This window comes from Mchenga conophoros, linkage group LG12 (assembly GCF_057382185.1).
Source record: "Mchenga conophoros isolate Kocher_MC1m ecotype Shallow Benthic linkage group LG12, M_conophoros_male_GT1.1, whole genome shotgun sequence".
Classification (NCBI taxonomy): domain Eukaryota; kingdom Metazoa; phylum Chordata; class Actinopteri; order Cichliformes; family Cichlidae; genus Mchenga; species Mchenga conophoros.
In genome coordinates this window covers 29,865,343-29,879,563 of record NC_140537.1, presented here as the reverse complement: position 1 = coordinate 29,879,563, position 14,221 = coordinate 29,865,343, and the positions used below count along the sequence as shown (strand labels likewise).

The 14,221-nt window shown below is 38.8% G+C and overlaps 1 protein-coding gene across 1 annotated transcript in view; it reads right to left on the bottom strand.

Annotated features, from left to right (window-relative positions):
* The window catches only part of LOC146562890 (transmembrane protein 132C), a 279,573-nt gene that overhangs the window by 76,863 nt on the left and 188,489 nt on the right, over window positions 1-14,221 (bottom strand). The window contains exon 5 of the mRNA XM_085295129.1: window positions 2,589-2,784. Within this exon, the coding sequence (XP_085151255.1) occupies window positions 2,589-2,784 (196 nt within the window). The remainder of the gene's footprint in view (window positions 1-2,588; window positions 2,785-14,221) is intronic.

The following is a 14,221-nucleotide window of genomic DNA, read 5'->3' as shown; positions in this document are numbered from 1 at the left end:
GCCTTGTATTATCCAATAGAAATATTGACTCTTTTTGTAATAAAACATGTAGTAATGTCATTTATGTTTAATGTAAATTTCATATAAGTAAATATCCATCACTCTAATAATAACAGTGATAAAAAATCTTCGGTTATGTTATAAAGTGTAGAGTGTCAGAAGCTGTAGCTCATCCTGACGTTCCATTCACACTGAGCAAAGCAAAATCCCAACAGCCCTGCTATTCGAAATGATGGTTTCAAGCTTGCTTTTTGCAGTGTGTGAAAAAGACAGGGGGTGCAGAGACCTGAACAAAATTGGGTTTTGTCACTAGGGCTTTGCTGTTTGAAGGAGGGCTATCAGGGCAGATTAGCTCTACCTCAGTGGTAATGGAACTAGGAGCATTTTGAAAAGCATTCCCCGCCTCGCTTTTTAGCCTAAGGGTTCTTGGTTGCTTTAGCCAGAGCTGTTTGGGCTTTCCAGTGTATGTTGTAATAGGGATATTTTGTCTTAATAGAAATGTTGCAGGCAGACAGTTTTAAATTTAACTTTATGAGTCTTTTTCTTTCTCTCTCTGTCTCTCTCTGTATGCACCAAATCTACAGTACTAAAGAGTAAAAGATCATTTTACTCATTTACGGTGAAATTTGTTTTACTTCTCCAAATAGATATGTTTTATACACTGTAACTATTTTTGTTCATTTCCTTGTACTTATAAATCTCAAAGAACTCAACGAAGACTCAAATAAATAATGCAAGCAACAAAAAAAACAACAACAAAAAAAACAACAAAAGTTTAAAAATTATAATTAAATGTAAATTAAACATATCATATTATTTAACAGAATTTGAATTAGTGCTGGAACCACACTAGCTCTTGCATAGCAGCTGGGACAGGCTTCATGGCCCACGACCCTGATTTAGATAAGCAAAATAAAATGGATGGATGCATCAATTAGTGCTGGCCCTGAGATTAACTGGCGACCACTCCAGGCTATACCCTGCATCGCACCCTATGCAAGCTGGGATATACGGAAGCGTAGAGCTGCCACCCAGGCAAAAGAAAAATACAAGTGTATCACGTTATAAGGTGAAAGGTTTATTGTTCTAACAAGATACTTTTCCTGTTTGTACAATATACTATCATGTTTGTACAATATACTTTTCACGTTTGAACAACATAATATCACGTTATTACAATATACATAATTATCACGTTCGTACAATATAATATTTATATTGTACGAACGTGATCCTATATTGTACGAACGTGATCCTATATTGTACGAACGTGATCCTATATTGTACGAACGTGATCCTATATTGTACGAACGTGATAATTATGTATATTGTAATAACGTGATATTATGTTGTTCAAACGTGAAAAGTATATTGTACAAACATGATAGTATATTGTACAAACAGGAAAAGTATCTTGTAAGAACAATAAACCTTTCACGTTATAACGTGATACACTTGTATTTTTCTTTTGCCTGGGTGGCAGCTCTACGCTTCCGTAGGGATAGGCTTGCATATCAAAAGATATGCAAATAAGCAAAAGAAGATGGATGGATGAATGGAATAGTGCTTGGCCGTTTTTGACTGGACCCCATAAAAGGTTTAATTAAGAGTTTAATTAAAGTATTTGTGTAACATTTGCTATGATCTTTCAAATTTGCTGCCTAGTATGGCCTGCTGCCCACTACAGCTAATTTACAGTGCCAATATGTTATTAGCATTAGATTATTTCCTCTCATTTTCCAAGTGTATAGTAAATAAATGCCTATTTTTAATCCTTTGGTTTTGTTCTGAAGACTTGTTGCTAATGTCAGTGCTTTTTAAAGTCTAAGAACATGGAAGGTTTTCCCCTCAACTCCAAATGGTCATGGCAGAGGACCACCAGTCCAATAAACACCAATAAAGGCATCAGGCAGATGCCAGATATTTTTTCCTGTTAAAGGGTTGTTTTTCCTTCCCACTGTCGCCATGTGCTTTAGATTTTTTAGAGTTTCCTCTGTATTATTGAAGGGTCTTCACCTTAGAATAGAAAGTGCCTTGAGGTGAATGTTGTTGTGATTTGGCATTATATAAACAAAACTGAACTGAACTCAATTTACATATGTATAAAGGGCAGCCTTTGTATTTAATTATTACAAGGAAGGACACCTACAGGATACAATAGGGAAGTGAAAGTAAGGGCATCTGTGAATTTTAGGCAATGATTGTTATTACAAGGTCTGTGTGAGTGACTCTATGTCAGTCTGTCAATCTGCATGACTGCTTGTGAGGCTGCTTATTATTTTGAAACCTGTGAGGAAAAAAAACTGCTGTGTGTCTGTCTAAGAAGGTGGGAGAGAGAGAGAGTGAGAGAGAGAGACCGGGAGGCTTGTAGCAACAGGAGGGGGTAAACAAGTTGACCTTTCCAGCTTTGATCACCCTAGAGGAAGGAGGTGGCTGGGGGTGTCAGCAAGAAGGTTAGAAGGAGGAGGGAAATGGAGGGAAAAATTAAGTCTATTCCAGCAAATGTAACAAGTGTGTGCTGCTGGGAATGTCAATATGTATGCTCATAGATATCTATATCTGTACTCATCTATCAAATCATCCCTTACCTCAGCCAGTGGTACGATGCCCTGTATGTCGGCGCTGCTGATATAGAGGTGTGAAACTTTCTCTGTTTGCCTGGAAGTTGTCTGTGTGCCAGCTGGGTATTCAACGCTCCAGTGTAGAGTCTGGGTTGGCACCAGGTTAATCACGTTATCCACCTCAAAGTCGAGCTGCATCACCTCATAGGAAGGACTTTCTAAACTGCAAAGACAAACAGTGGTTAGAGATGTTAGAGATATTAGAAATATTTGCTGTCTTTATAGGATGCTCTATGGATTTAGACATCACTAACATACTAACACAAAGGCAGTGGAGACCAATATAATACGTAGATTACAGTTATTATTTTTATATGGTAGAATAATTTATTTGTTCTTTAAAATATTCAGAATGGGTACCCTTGAGCCAGTCACAATTCCTGACACTGAACAAACACTACTACCACTGTTTATGACAATGATAATGACCAAATGTTTTAAGGAACAAAGAAAAACAGTGTTTAATACAAAGCAATGTCATTATCAGAAACTCCATATCATATCATATCATATCAGAACAGAACCTCATTATGGGGTACACATCTTAGCTGAGCAGGTTTTAAGTCTTACAAACTTGCTCGAGATCCTACTGTTTAAAGTAAAACTGCATATTTAATGTACACCCTTTGGATAACTGCCTTGACGGACAAGCCTTTTCTAATACCCACATCATCGCTTAGCACTGTTTATCACAGCTGCTGGTGTGGCTCATTTATGCACAAGGTGTCCTTTGGTTTATGTGCCCCAGAGCTAAGGGAGGGGTCTGTAACCCCTAAATCATTATTTGTCAATCATCACAGTTATTGCTGTGGAGGCGTGTGTGTTTTAACCTAAAACATGTTGTTGTGCTAAACCTCAACAAGTAGTTTGCAGTGCTTAAACCTAAAAAGTAAGAAAAAAAAGAACAATTTCGGTTGAAAAAGGTGAAAAATTGAACAACTTTGCAAAAAAAAGAAAGAAAGAAAATGAACTCCCAGTATATGTCACTAACACCTCTTCAACCTCCTAATACAGATTTGTGGCTCTCTAATATTGATACCGTGGCTCCTGGTGGCTGACATTGCCATAGATAGCATGTCAGTACCAATGCCACAGGGCCCCAACTGCATAATAGTGTGTAGCATTAGGTATCTGAAAATGTGGTATTAAATTGCTCTTTGAGATGAGAACAAACTGATGTAAAAAGTTTACCCGATTAACCTAACCATTAATAAACTTTTGGTATTGCGCGCATCAGTAACTGATTCACTTAAAACTTTCTACCTGGGAAACTACTGCAACTTAAGAAATCTTCTCTTCACATACATCCCGATTCATGTCCTCATTTGTATCCACAGAAATGTGTCTGTCATTTTGACAACTTGGATTCCTGCAGCACATCATGCCCTTATAACTTTTCAGACTGTCATTACCTGCTTTGCTTCCTTGCCTGTCAGACATCCTGATTCTACCTGCTGCTACTGTGAATTACAGACCATTCTATCATTTGTCACCACACAAATTCTTTGCATCTTCTTCTTCTTCTAGACTTCAGCCAGCTTTGAAATAGAGTGTGGTGTCTGAAAGTCAGTGTCAGTAGTGAACACTGTGGTCAGAGTTGGGATAAATGAACGACAAAAAAAATCTACAACAAAAGTGTCATAAAATGCTGTGTTTTTCCCACTTTAAGATGTCACACACAGAGCAAAAGAAACATATCCTGTATTAAATAGAAAAGCTACCTGTAATATGTGTGTAAATTTCTGCATCGAGATAGAAGTCACAGATACCCACTTTACGGTTCATAGCAAGTAGAACAGAAAAGGTTTCCTGGGTTGCATTTTGGAGATAACATTTGCAATACACCAGAGCCAATGATTTCACAGGATAATAACTGATATTTCATCTACATTTTAACAACTGAAAACTCTCTGTGTGGCTATATGTCTAATTCTATTTTTAAGGATTCTCTGTTTCTCGTCTTTATTAACACCCAACCTCAGCAAACACACAAACACAAGCACAGATTTACATGTGTTCAGTGGCTAGTGGAACATTACAAAGAAAGAGCAGCTGTAAATTAATTTTTGAGCTTGTGTTTTAAAGTACCATCTACTACACACACACACACACACACACACACACACACACACACACACACACACACAGATCCGCATGGGTTAAAGGCCATGACAAAGCCAATTGCTGAGGGCCTGTGATATCTGGCATGTCATTGTGTCTAGGGAGATGGGGCAAGAGATGTGTTACACTGATAGATTAAGGAGAGAAAGCTGATGGGTGTCAGCTCCCCTTGACCTGCTTTTGTTTCATCTATCTCTGCAAATCTGTCCGCCTTACTTTGTCTCTTAACAAGCCTAACACAACATCATAGTACAGCTAAAATGGTTTCTTTCTTAGTACTAAGTCTGTACAGTAAAGTTGCTATATAGTGAACCATATAGTCTAGAAACAGGACAATTTTATTTATTACTCATCCTGCTTTTAACTTATCCTGCATGCAAACCATGTGTAAGCCATTACATGAAATCTGCTTCCAAGAAGCCTGACTTGATGGTGTTGAGCAGTAGTTTTTTAGGCATTCTGAAGGTCTTTCACAGATTTTTCACAGATTTTCAGTCCAATGCTATGCCTGACAAGGACTTGAGAGATGCATCTGTCCCTTCACTTAATCTGTCTACTGCTTGCTGAAGCCTCATCAGTAAAGTTCTCAATTAAACCATTAAGAGAAACATGGAGAAAAAGCTGAGGTATGCCCAGTTACAGAAGTGCTGAACAGAAAATCAGTGGCAACAGGCCTTATGGAATGTTGAATGAAAATTGGAATTTCTGATTTACTTTTACTCACCTTTTTTGTATATATTAGTATTTATGTAGGAGATCAGAAGAACTGCACAATGGTGAGTTTCTACAGATATCTGTAAAACACGCTCAAAGTTCTGTCATGGTTTGAGGTTGCATCTCAACCAGTGGCGTTGGGGATTTTGTAAAAACTGATGGAATTATGAAAACAGAAAAGTACTGTCAGATTTTAATCCACCATGGGATTTCATCTGGAAAACGTCTGATTGGTAATGGTTTCATTTTTCAGCATGATGATGATCCTAAATATATTACCAATGCATTGAAAGCATACCTGGATAGAAAAAAAAAACGACAAAGTGGAACACTATCCATCATGGACTATAATTCTCAGAGCCTAGACCTCAACATTACTAAAGCGGTGTCAGATCATCTCGGCACAAAATGCAGTGACCATCCAAAGAAGAGCTCCAGATGTTCTTCAAGAAGCCTGGTTTTCATTTGAAATATTGACTTTCAAACTCTGTTTTAGCCTTAGATCCTGTACTACACTTCGGAGGTGGGGTGCCCCCGGCCTCTCGGCCTGGGGCTCGGTCACTCAGGCACGGCTGGCTGCCGGCGGAGCTCACGGGCGCGTCACTGCAACTCCCCCTGGCTTCTGCTCCGCGGCTGCTGAGTGAGCCCTCATCTGGGACTCTCCTCAGCTCTTTCTGGGACAGTGGCGCGGCTGCCCCTCTGTTGGTCTTCCTTGGTCTCTTGTGTTCTGGGGGCCTCTGGATGTCTGGAGTTTTGATCTCCTCCATACCTGCTTCACGCCCTGGAGGACGGGGCTGTGGCCCCCCCACACCCTCTAGCAGATCATTACATGAAGGAACCTTTTAAAAAAAAAAAAAACAAGCGCGTCCATGCTCACAGGTGTACACACGGGTGATCACACCCACAAACTACACCCTTTTTGGCTCCTACCTCAAAGCACACTGTGTTCTGTTGATCTTATGTGCTGCACAATAATGTTTAATATTTAGTATTTACTGTCATATTCCCATATATCATTGTGATGTTGTTTATTATATTACTCTTGTTCTCTTCTGCTTGTTTTCTTTTTTCTTTCTCAGCAGGTGATCCAGGTGATTGATATATGCATTTTTTTTTTTCCTGCTCATTCTGTTGGTTTTTGTCTTTTGCCCTTCTCCCCCATCCCTCTTCTCAGCTGTTTCTCTTTCCCTCTTTCTTTCTCCCCTTCTTTCCCCCAGTCAAGTCTGTCCCGTATTCAGTAAGTGAAAATAAAATAAACAATAAAAGGTGAATCAAATGGACCATTACGGCAAGGCCGGGATGGTCAATTTGGTAAAGTAAATCCGTTGGGCATCTTTCTTTGCCTTTAGACAACAATTCTGATGGCAAAAGAGCCAAACGGGACGGGCGCAAAAAGAAAAAAAAAAAAAAAAAAGATCCTGTACTACTATAACCCATTACATGTATTTTCCTTCCAAGAAGCCTGACATTCTTGTAATTGTTTAAAATGGTCTTGAGTATTAATTCTTCAGGTGTTCTGAAGGTCTTTCAAAGGCTTTTTCTGGAAACTAGCTGTTTTTTCACTGATTTTCAGTCGAAGGCTATACCTGACACAGGATTTAAGAGATGCATCTGGCTCTTCAGTTGATCTGTCTACTGTTCACTGAAGCCTCATCAGAAGCCTATTTATTTTTGCAGAAGTTGTAATAGCTTGCTGCACCTATTTCTCATTTTCCTACCACATATAAAGAAGTGAGGAGTGGCTAAAGACTTTTGCACAGTGCTATATGCTTTTCCGCTAAATTGATGTTGGTGTTTTCCACAATCCTTCTATGCATCATCTTCCACTTATGCAACTCACTGTTGACGGAGCCTATCCAAGCTAACATAATGGGAGAGGTGGGGTATACACTAGACAGGTCACCAGTTTGTTGCATGGCTAACGCAGAAACAGACAACCAGTTACACCGACAGACACTTTACAATCACCAGTTAACTAATTCCACCAACTGCATGTCTTTGGACTATGGGAGGAAGCTGGAGTACTGGAGAAAATCCATGCAGACACAGCAAAAAACAGAAAACCCCCCAAAACCTTTCTGCTGTAAGATACCAGTGCTAACCACCATGCCACATACTGTCTAAAAATTAATACTAACTGACTAGATTTATGCAACAGACCTTTCTTGGTGTAGCTCACCTCTCACCTTATGAGAACTGATCCCTACAACCCTGGACAAGCACTGAGGAAGTGACTGATGGATGGGTAGATGTTGATGTGTAAATCTAATACTGTTCCTCCAATATGATATAAATGCAGCATGAGGTAATGATATCAATATCTTTGGACTTGAAACATCCTCTTAACTATCAAGTCCAATTCCATTAGTGTTTTCTGCATATGAAATATTCAGGAGCAATCCTCTGTTTTTCACTTGAATTAAGGTTTTGATGTCTTTGAATTTTTGAATACTGCCATTGTCTACCATCCCCTATGTATGCATGTTCATGTGTATATTCCTCAAAATGACTCATTATTAAACCCCGAAGGACACAGTAGTAGCCCTATTTCATATTTTCCTGGGTGAAACCCAACACACAGCAGTAGTTTAGACATGTACACTCTGAGACACAACGCTCTGTCACTCTTGCTATCTATTCCTGTCTCTCTCACACTCACAGACACTTGCACACAGCCAGTGCACAAGTAACAAACTCCTCTCCCTGTTTCACACACACACTTACACATACACACATGTACAAAGCACCACCCAAAAATTGTTCAGTGTGTTTGGGTGCAGTGTAATCGCTGGAGCTGAAAAAGCAATGTGTCTGCAGTGACAGGTTCATTCAGGTGTTAGCTCTGTCCCAACCACAAGGCTCCAAAACAATATAACACTGTCCTCTAGTGCATACGCATACGCAGACACTTTCACACATACACACACCAGTACATTGTTCTCCAACACTCAAAACTAAGCAAACAAAAACCACTGCAGGAGTTCACACTTTCCTGCAGGCAGTAGTGACCTTCAGGTGTTATTCCTGTTACTGATACAATGGGTCAAGGTTGTTCGAATGGGTCAAAATATGTCATCTGACCTTCATTTGCAAACTGCCTTACAACCATGGTCACGCGCAGGTTACAAACTGCTTGACTTTGGTGAACCTGTACTTCTGTGCAAAATAGAAATGAAAAGACATAATTAAGTGTGGCATTTACACAAGATGAAAGCCCCACAAATGGGCTCTTGCTCATTTTGCCAGCTTTATCTCCCATCCTACAGATAGCTTCAGTAGCTGGTTTATAGAGGTACACTGTGTTGCCTGACGTATTTGCTCATCTGATTTCACACACATGTGAACTTAAATGATATCCCATTCCTAATCCATAAGGTTTAATAAGATGTCACCCTACCCTAGTGGGGTGGGGTGGTAGTTTCAGTTCTTTTGGTAAGGCCTTCCACAAGGTTTAGGAGTGTGTTTATGGGAATCTTTGACCTTTCTTCCAGAAGTCCATTTGAGAGTTTTGTGGACTGATGCACACTTAAATTAGAACAGGAAGGGGGCATCCCAAACTGTTGCCATAAAGTTTGAAAATATCCAAAATGTCTTGGTATGCTTACTTTCACTGGAACTAAAGGGCTGAGCTGAACTCTTTAAAAACAACCCCACGCCTTTATTCCCCCTCCACTAAACTTTACACTTGGCAAAATGCAGTTGCATAGTGCCATTCTCCTGGCAACTGCCAAACCGAGACTTTTCCATTGGATTGCTAGAGAAGCATGATTTTTCATTTCAGAGAATGTCATCTGACACTTTGTGTTGCGCTTGGTAATATAGGCTTGGATTCAGCTACTCGGCCAAGGAAACCCATTCGATGAAGCTGTCTATGCACTGTTCTTGAGCTAATCAGTCAGGTTTCAGAGCCCATCACGGTACAGAAACAGCTTTAGTGAAGGTTATAAATGATCTTCTTATGACCTCTGACAGTGGACTTCTCCTGCTTGACGTTAGTGCAGCGTTCCATACTGTGGACGATATTTTATTTCAGCGATTAGAGAGTCCTCTTCACACAATAAGGCTAGTTATGGTGTTCCACAGGGTTCTGTGCTAGGACCAATTCTGTTTACATTATACATGTTTTACCAATATACTATACTTTACATAGTATCATTAGAAGGCATAGCATAAATTTTCACTGCTCTGCAGATGAAACCCAACTTTATCTATCCATGAAGCCAGATAACACACACAAATTAGTTAAACTACAGGAATGTGTTAAAGACATAAGGATGTGGTTGACCTCTAATTTCCTGCTTCTAAATTCAGATAAAACTGAGGTTTTTGATGCTCGGTCTAAAAATCGTAGTTACATGGTATCTAACTAGATGCTTATTCTAGATGGGACTACTCTGGCCTCCAGTAACACTGTGAGGATAATCTTGGAGTCATTTTTGACCAGGATATGTCCTTCAATGAGCATATTAAACAAATATGCAGGTTCAAGATTCCCATGATGCACTTAGTGTATCTTCTTCAATCACCTTTTTCAATAACTCTGTGTTTATACACCTCTTTATATTATTAGTTATTTTTAATCTCTGGTTCTGGTTCTTGTCTTTGTGCTGTCTTCCTTCCCTCACTCCAACCGTTCACGACAGATGGCTGTCACTCCCTGCGCCTGGTTCTACTGGAGGTTTTTGTCAAAAGGGAGTTCTTCCTTCTCAAGTGCTTGCTTATAGGTGGTCATATAATTTTTGGGGTTTTCTCTGTTTTCACTGTATTATGTAGGATCTTTACCTTGCAATATAGTACCTTGAGGCAACTGTTCTTGTGATTTGGCGCTGTATAAATAAAACTGAATTTAATTTAATTGATTTTTTGTCATATCTCACATTTTTTTAATCATTACAGTTTTATGACATTTTCAATAAGTTTGTTCCTAATGATGCCACATCATCGCTTTTATTATTATTGCTTTTCAAACATACAAACTTGCCCTAAGGGAAAATTAAAAAATACTCAATTTTGCCTATACACTTTTCATAAAGTGAACTATTTATACATTTACTGTTTGCCATGGGCCCTAAATTAAAGTATCATATTGTATTGAGGGGCTCACTGGTATACCATCCACAGTACCAACCTGTTATGGCAAAAAGAGCCACGTAAAAAGCCAAGTATTAAAGCTGAGCTGTTAATTTACCCATCAGGTTCCTACCCTCACCTGTGGTCACAAGCTCTGGTTTAGTGACCAGAAGAATGATTCATTTATTCCAGCGTTGGAAATTCGTTTCTTCAATGGATGCATGAATAGATGGAGCTGTAGGTTGTATGAAAAAAAAAAAACCAAAAAAAAAATACTTTTGTTCAAAAAAATGCAATTGAACTTTAATTACAATAATACTAGTAATAATCTTTAGTCATTCGACTGTTTTCCTACCCTCCATACTCAAGTACATATCTCTGGCCACTGTAGGACAAACAACTCTGACTGCGATTGCAGGCTGTCAGTTCGCTGTTTACATCAGCTGTCAATATGTGTCTGCGTCTTTTTACTCTGGAGGAGGCTGTAAAACATTGTCAAATGAGTCAGATACGAGTAGATGAGTCAGTGAAACTCAGTTCTGTCAAAGGACAATGATACTCAGGTGAGTTGTTGAACTGAACTTTTCTGTCAGCAGGTGCTGCTGTTAGCCTCTGTTAGCTGTTGGGTAGTAAAACTTTCTTTGAAGTTAATCTAATATTGTTGGACTCAGACCCTTAGCAAATAAACTCTCACCTGATGTGAGAATGTAAACTGTTTCTCAGAGGGTATCTGAGCTGTTCTTGTTTAGCTGCCTCCTTGTCAGCTGTCCAGAGATGGAAGAGATGCATATCTCATCTGATGACAATAAATATTTGCAGTAATATTTGGAATAAATAAGTTGTTTTTTGCACATTTTCTTGTTTTTACTGCCCTGACCTGTGATGAGGCTTGATATAAGGAGTAAGAGGATGATATTTTATTCCAACACTATTCTCTTTTCACCTTTTCAGTTCAGGGGTCCCCTTCTCCGATGATAAAACATAGGGCTGATCCTTCATATCTTAAGTCTGAAGGTGCAGATGTGAATTAAAATTCACCTCCACAGCAGACAAACATTATATATAAGTTGTCTTCTCCTCTGCCTATGAGATACTACATATGTTGCCAGTCTCTAGCCATACATAAAACATGATTAGGCAAAATGGCCATCTTGGCCACTGTATTCAAGATGTTGGGGTAACATGGTGTTTTCCACAAAGTTCATGACAATGCATCAGTTTAAAAAGGATATACTGTGGTCATAAAGGGAAGGACATGGTCAACAGAAATTCACAGGTAGTCTGTTGCATTTAAATCAGCGGTCCCTAACCAATGGGCTGGTCCGTGAGTTGTGTGGTACTGGGGCACGAGAGTTGAGGCTCGGGTGTGAGATGTATAGTTTTCAGGGGTTTTATTGTTAGTATTTTAAAATTGTTTTTATCGTTAACTCAGTTTCCATGGGTCTTTTCCCATGTGTTATGAATAAATCTTCTTTTTTGGTACCGGTACTGGTTTTATTTTGCTGTATTAATCTGTGACACCTTTTCCATTTTCCAAATCTTTTAATGTCCAATTTTGATAAGGCTTTGGAAACTATAGCCTCAGTTCCCTGTTTTTATCTTACAGAAATGGCAACTGGTCTGGTCTTCTCCAAGGATGAACAAGTTCAGAGAAGCCCTTCTGCTTATCCAGAATAGAAAAATGGCCATCTGAGTTATTGCTACCAACTTAGCTTGAAGCTTTCTCACCATTCTCTTCTGACCTCTGAAAACAATCCTAGAGATGGTTGTGCCACAAAATCGGCTGGTTTTCATCTTCGTTTTGTGTTGTTGGCTATTTGTTCACATGTAAACACTAAAATAGAGATCGTATGCGTGTAGTCATTGTGATAGAAATATGTTTTGGTGTATTGAATTGTAGCTTCAGATTTATGTAGTTAACTGGTAATTATGTGACAATGTGTTTCAGGTCATTTTATGGAGTAACATGAAAGTAAGGTAACATGTAGAATGATGGATTACTTTCTTCAGCGGGTAATTAATCATCAAACCATCAAACCATCACTTACTGTTATTCCTTTGATGTAATACCCTTGAAAAGCTAGCCATTGCATAATTTCACTACTTTCATTGTGGTTTAATAAGGTTATTGGTTATTTTGTATGAGAAATACATAATTTGACAATTTCATTGACAGTGCTCATTAAAATCCATCGTAATATTTATCTAATTAGATGACTGAGTAGCAAACTGCTGTGGTGTCGTGTATTCTCGAAAAAGAAAAAAGTAATAATACAACTTAATTAATTCATTTATTTATTCAACTAACTGTTATTTTCTTGCACTTAGCAAGACACAGTTCTTATAGTGGTGGTTGGTTAATGTGCTGGCACCCCATTCCTTTCAGTTATCCAGCCACAGCATTCTTATACTGTATACAGAGTTTATAGGTAATAGTACTTCGTATTGTTTTTTATGTAACCAATGAATTATATTTTAAGTGTACTATAGAAAAGTAAATTTGATAAGCAGAGGAAAGATGTTAGACAAAAAACACAGAAACAATCACAATCTCTTATAAAACAGCCCTTTAAATACTTCATAGAGCCGAACATCTATCTGCGTGTAGCCAGTTACATAGACTGGACTAGCCTATAAACCCAGATATAAAGATACTCTTTTGGCAGCAGTCAGTGTCTTGTGAGACGCACTTGCTGGACTCACACTAGTGTGTAACTTGTTTGGCACATCTGGAGTCTCAGAGCTGATTAGGGGAGATGATTGACATTTCCCCCCCTGTTTATCTATTTAGCTATCAATTAAGCAATTTAGCTTCTAGAATGGTCAGTTGAGATAAAAATCTTGTTTGCAGTCTCATTGATTCTCTTAATCCCTCATTCTTTAGCACCTGGAGAACCTGTTTGTGTTATATATGCATTCATATTATATTATTTATTTTGCCCAGTAGCATGAGTGTGTGTCTGTGTGTGGCAATGGGTTGTTGAAAGTGAAAAGAGGATATCTGGCACACTGACCCAAGAGGGAAAGCAAATACAAATACACCAATTTTGGGGAACCTCCAGTAGCCTTGCAATAGAAGTAGAAACACTGTCAAGGGTGTAACACACATCGCTTAGTCCCAGCTTTAAAAAATAAAACATAAAAACATAGAGACAGCAACTGTGATTGAGTTAGGAAGTTAGATTTGAAAGTTAAGTTTGCCATTGCATCCAATATATGCCACTGTAGAACCACAGCAGCTGATTTGAAACTGATGCATTTTATTCCTCAATCGAGGTATGTGACTCATGTATTAAATGTTTAAATATTCATCAGTGAATATAAATCACAACTAAACTAAATGTTAGTGTGGTGTTTGATCATGATGATTACTGAGAACTGTATTTTTCCCCTCGAAAACTTGCATTGTTTTTGTTAGAGGAGTTCAGTACCTTGTGGCTCTGCTGTAATTCAACCCTGTTGCTGACCCCTTGCTAGCCTGTCCTCCTTAAGAGAAGCAGAAGGTAGCTGTAGAAAAAATCTTTCCCTTTAAGTCACCCTCAAAGCTGCAAAAAAAAAAAAAAATCACATATACAATCCGCATAAGCACACACACACACACACACACACACACACACACACACACACACACACACACACACACACACACTGATGCACACCATGTAGTAAGTGCAGGGAGGACAGGTTGTCTTATC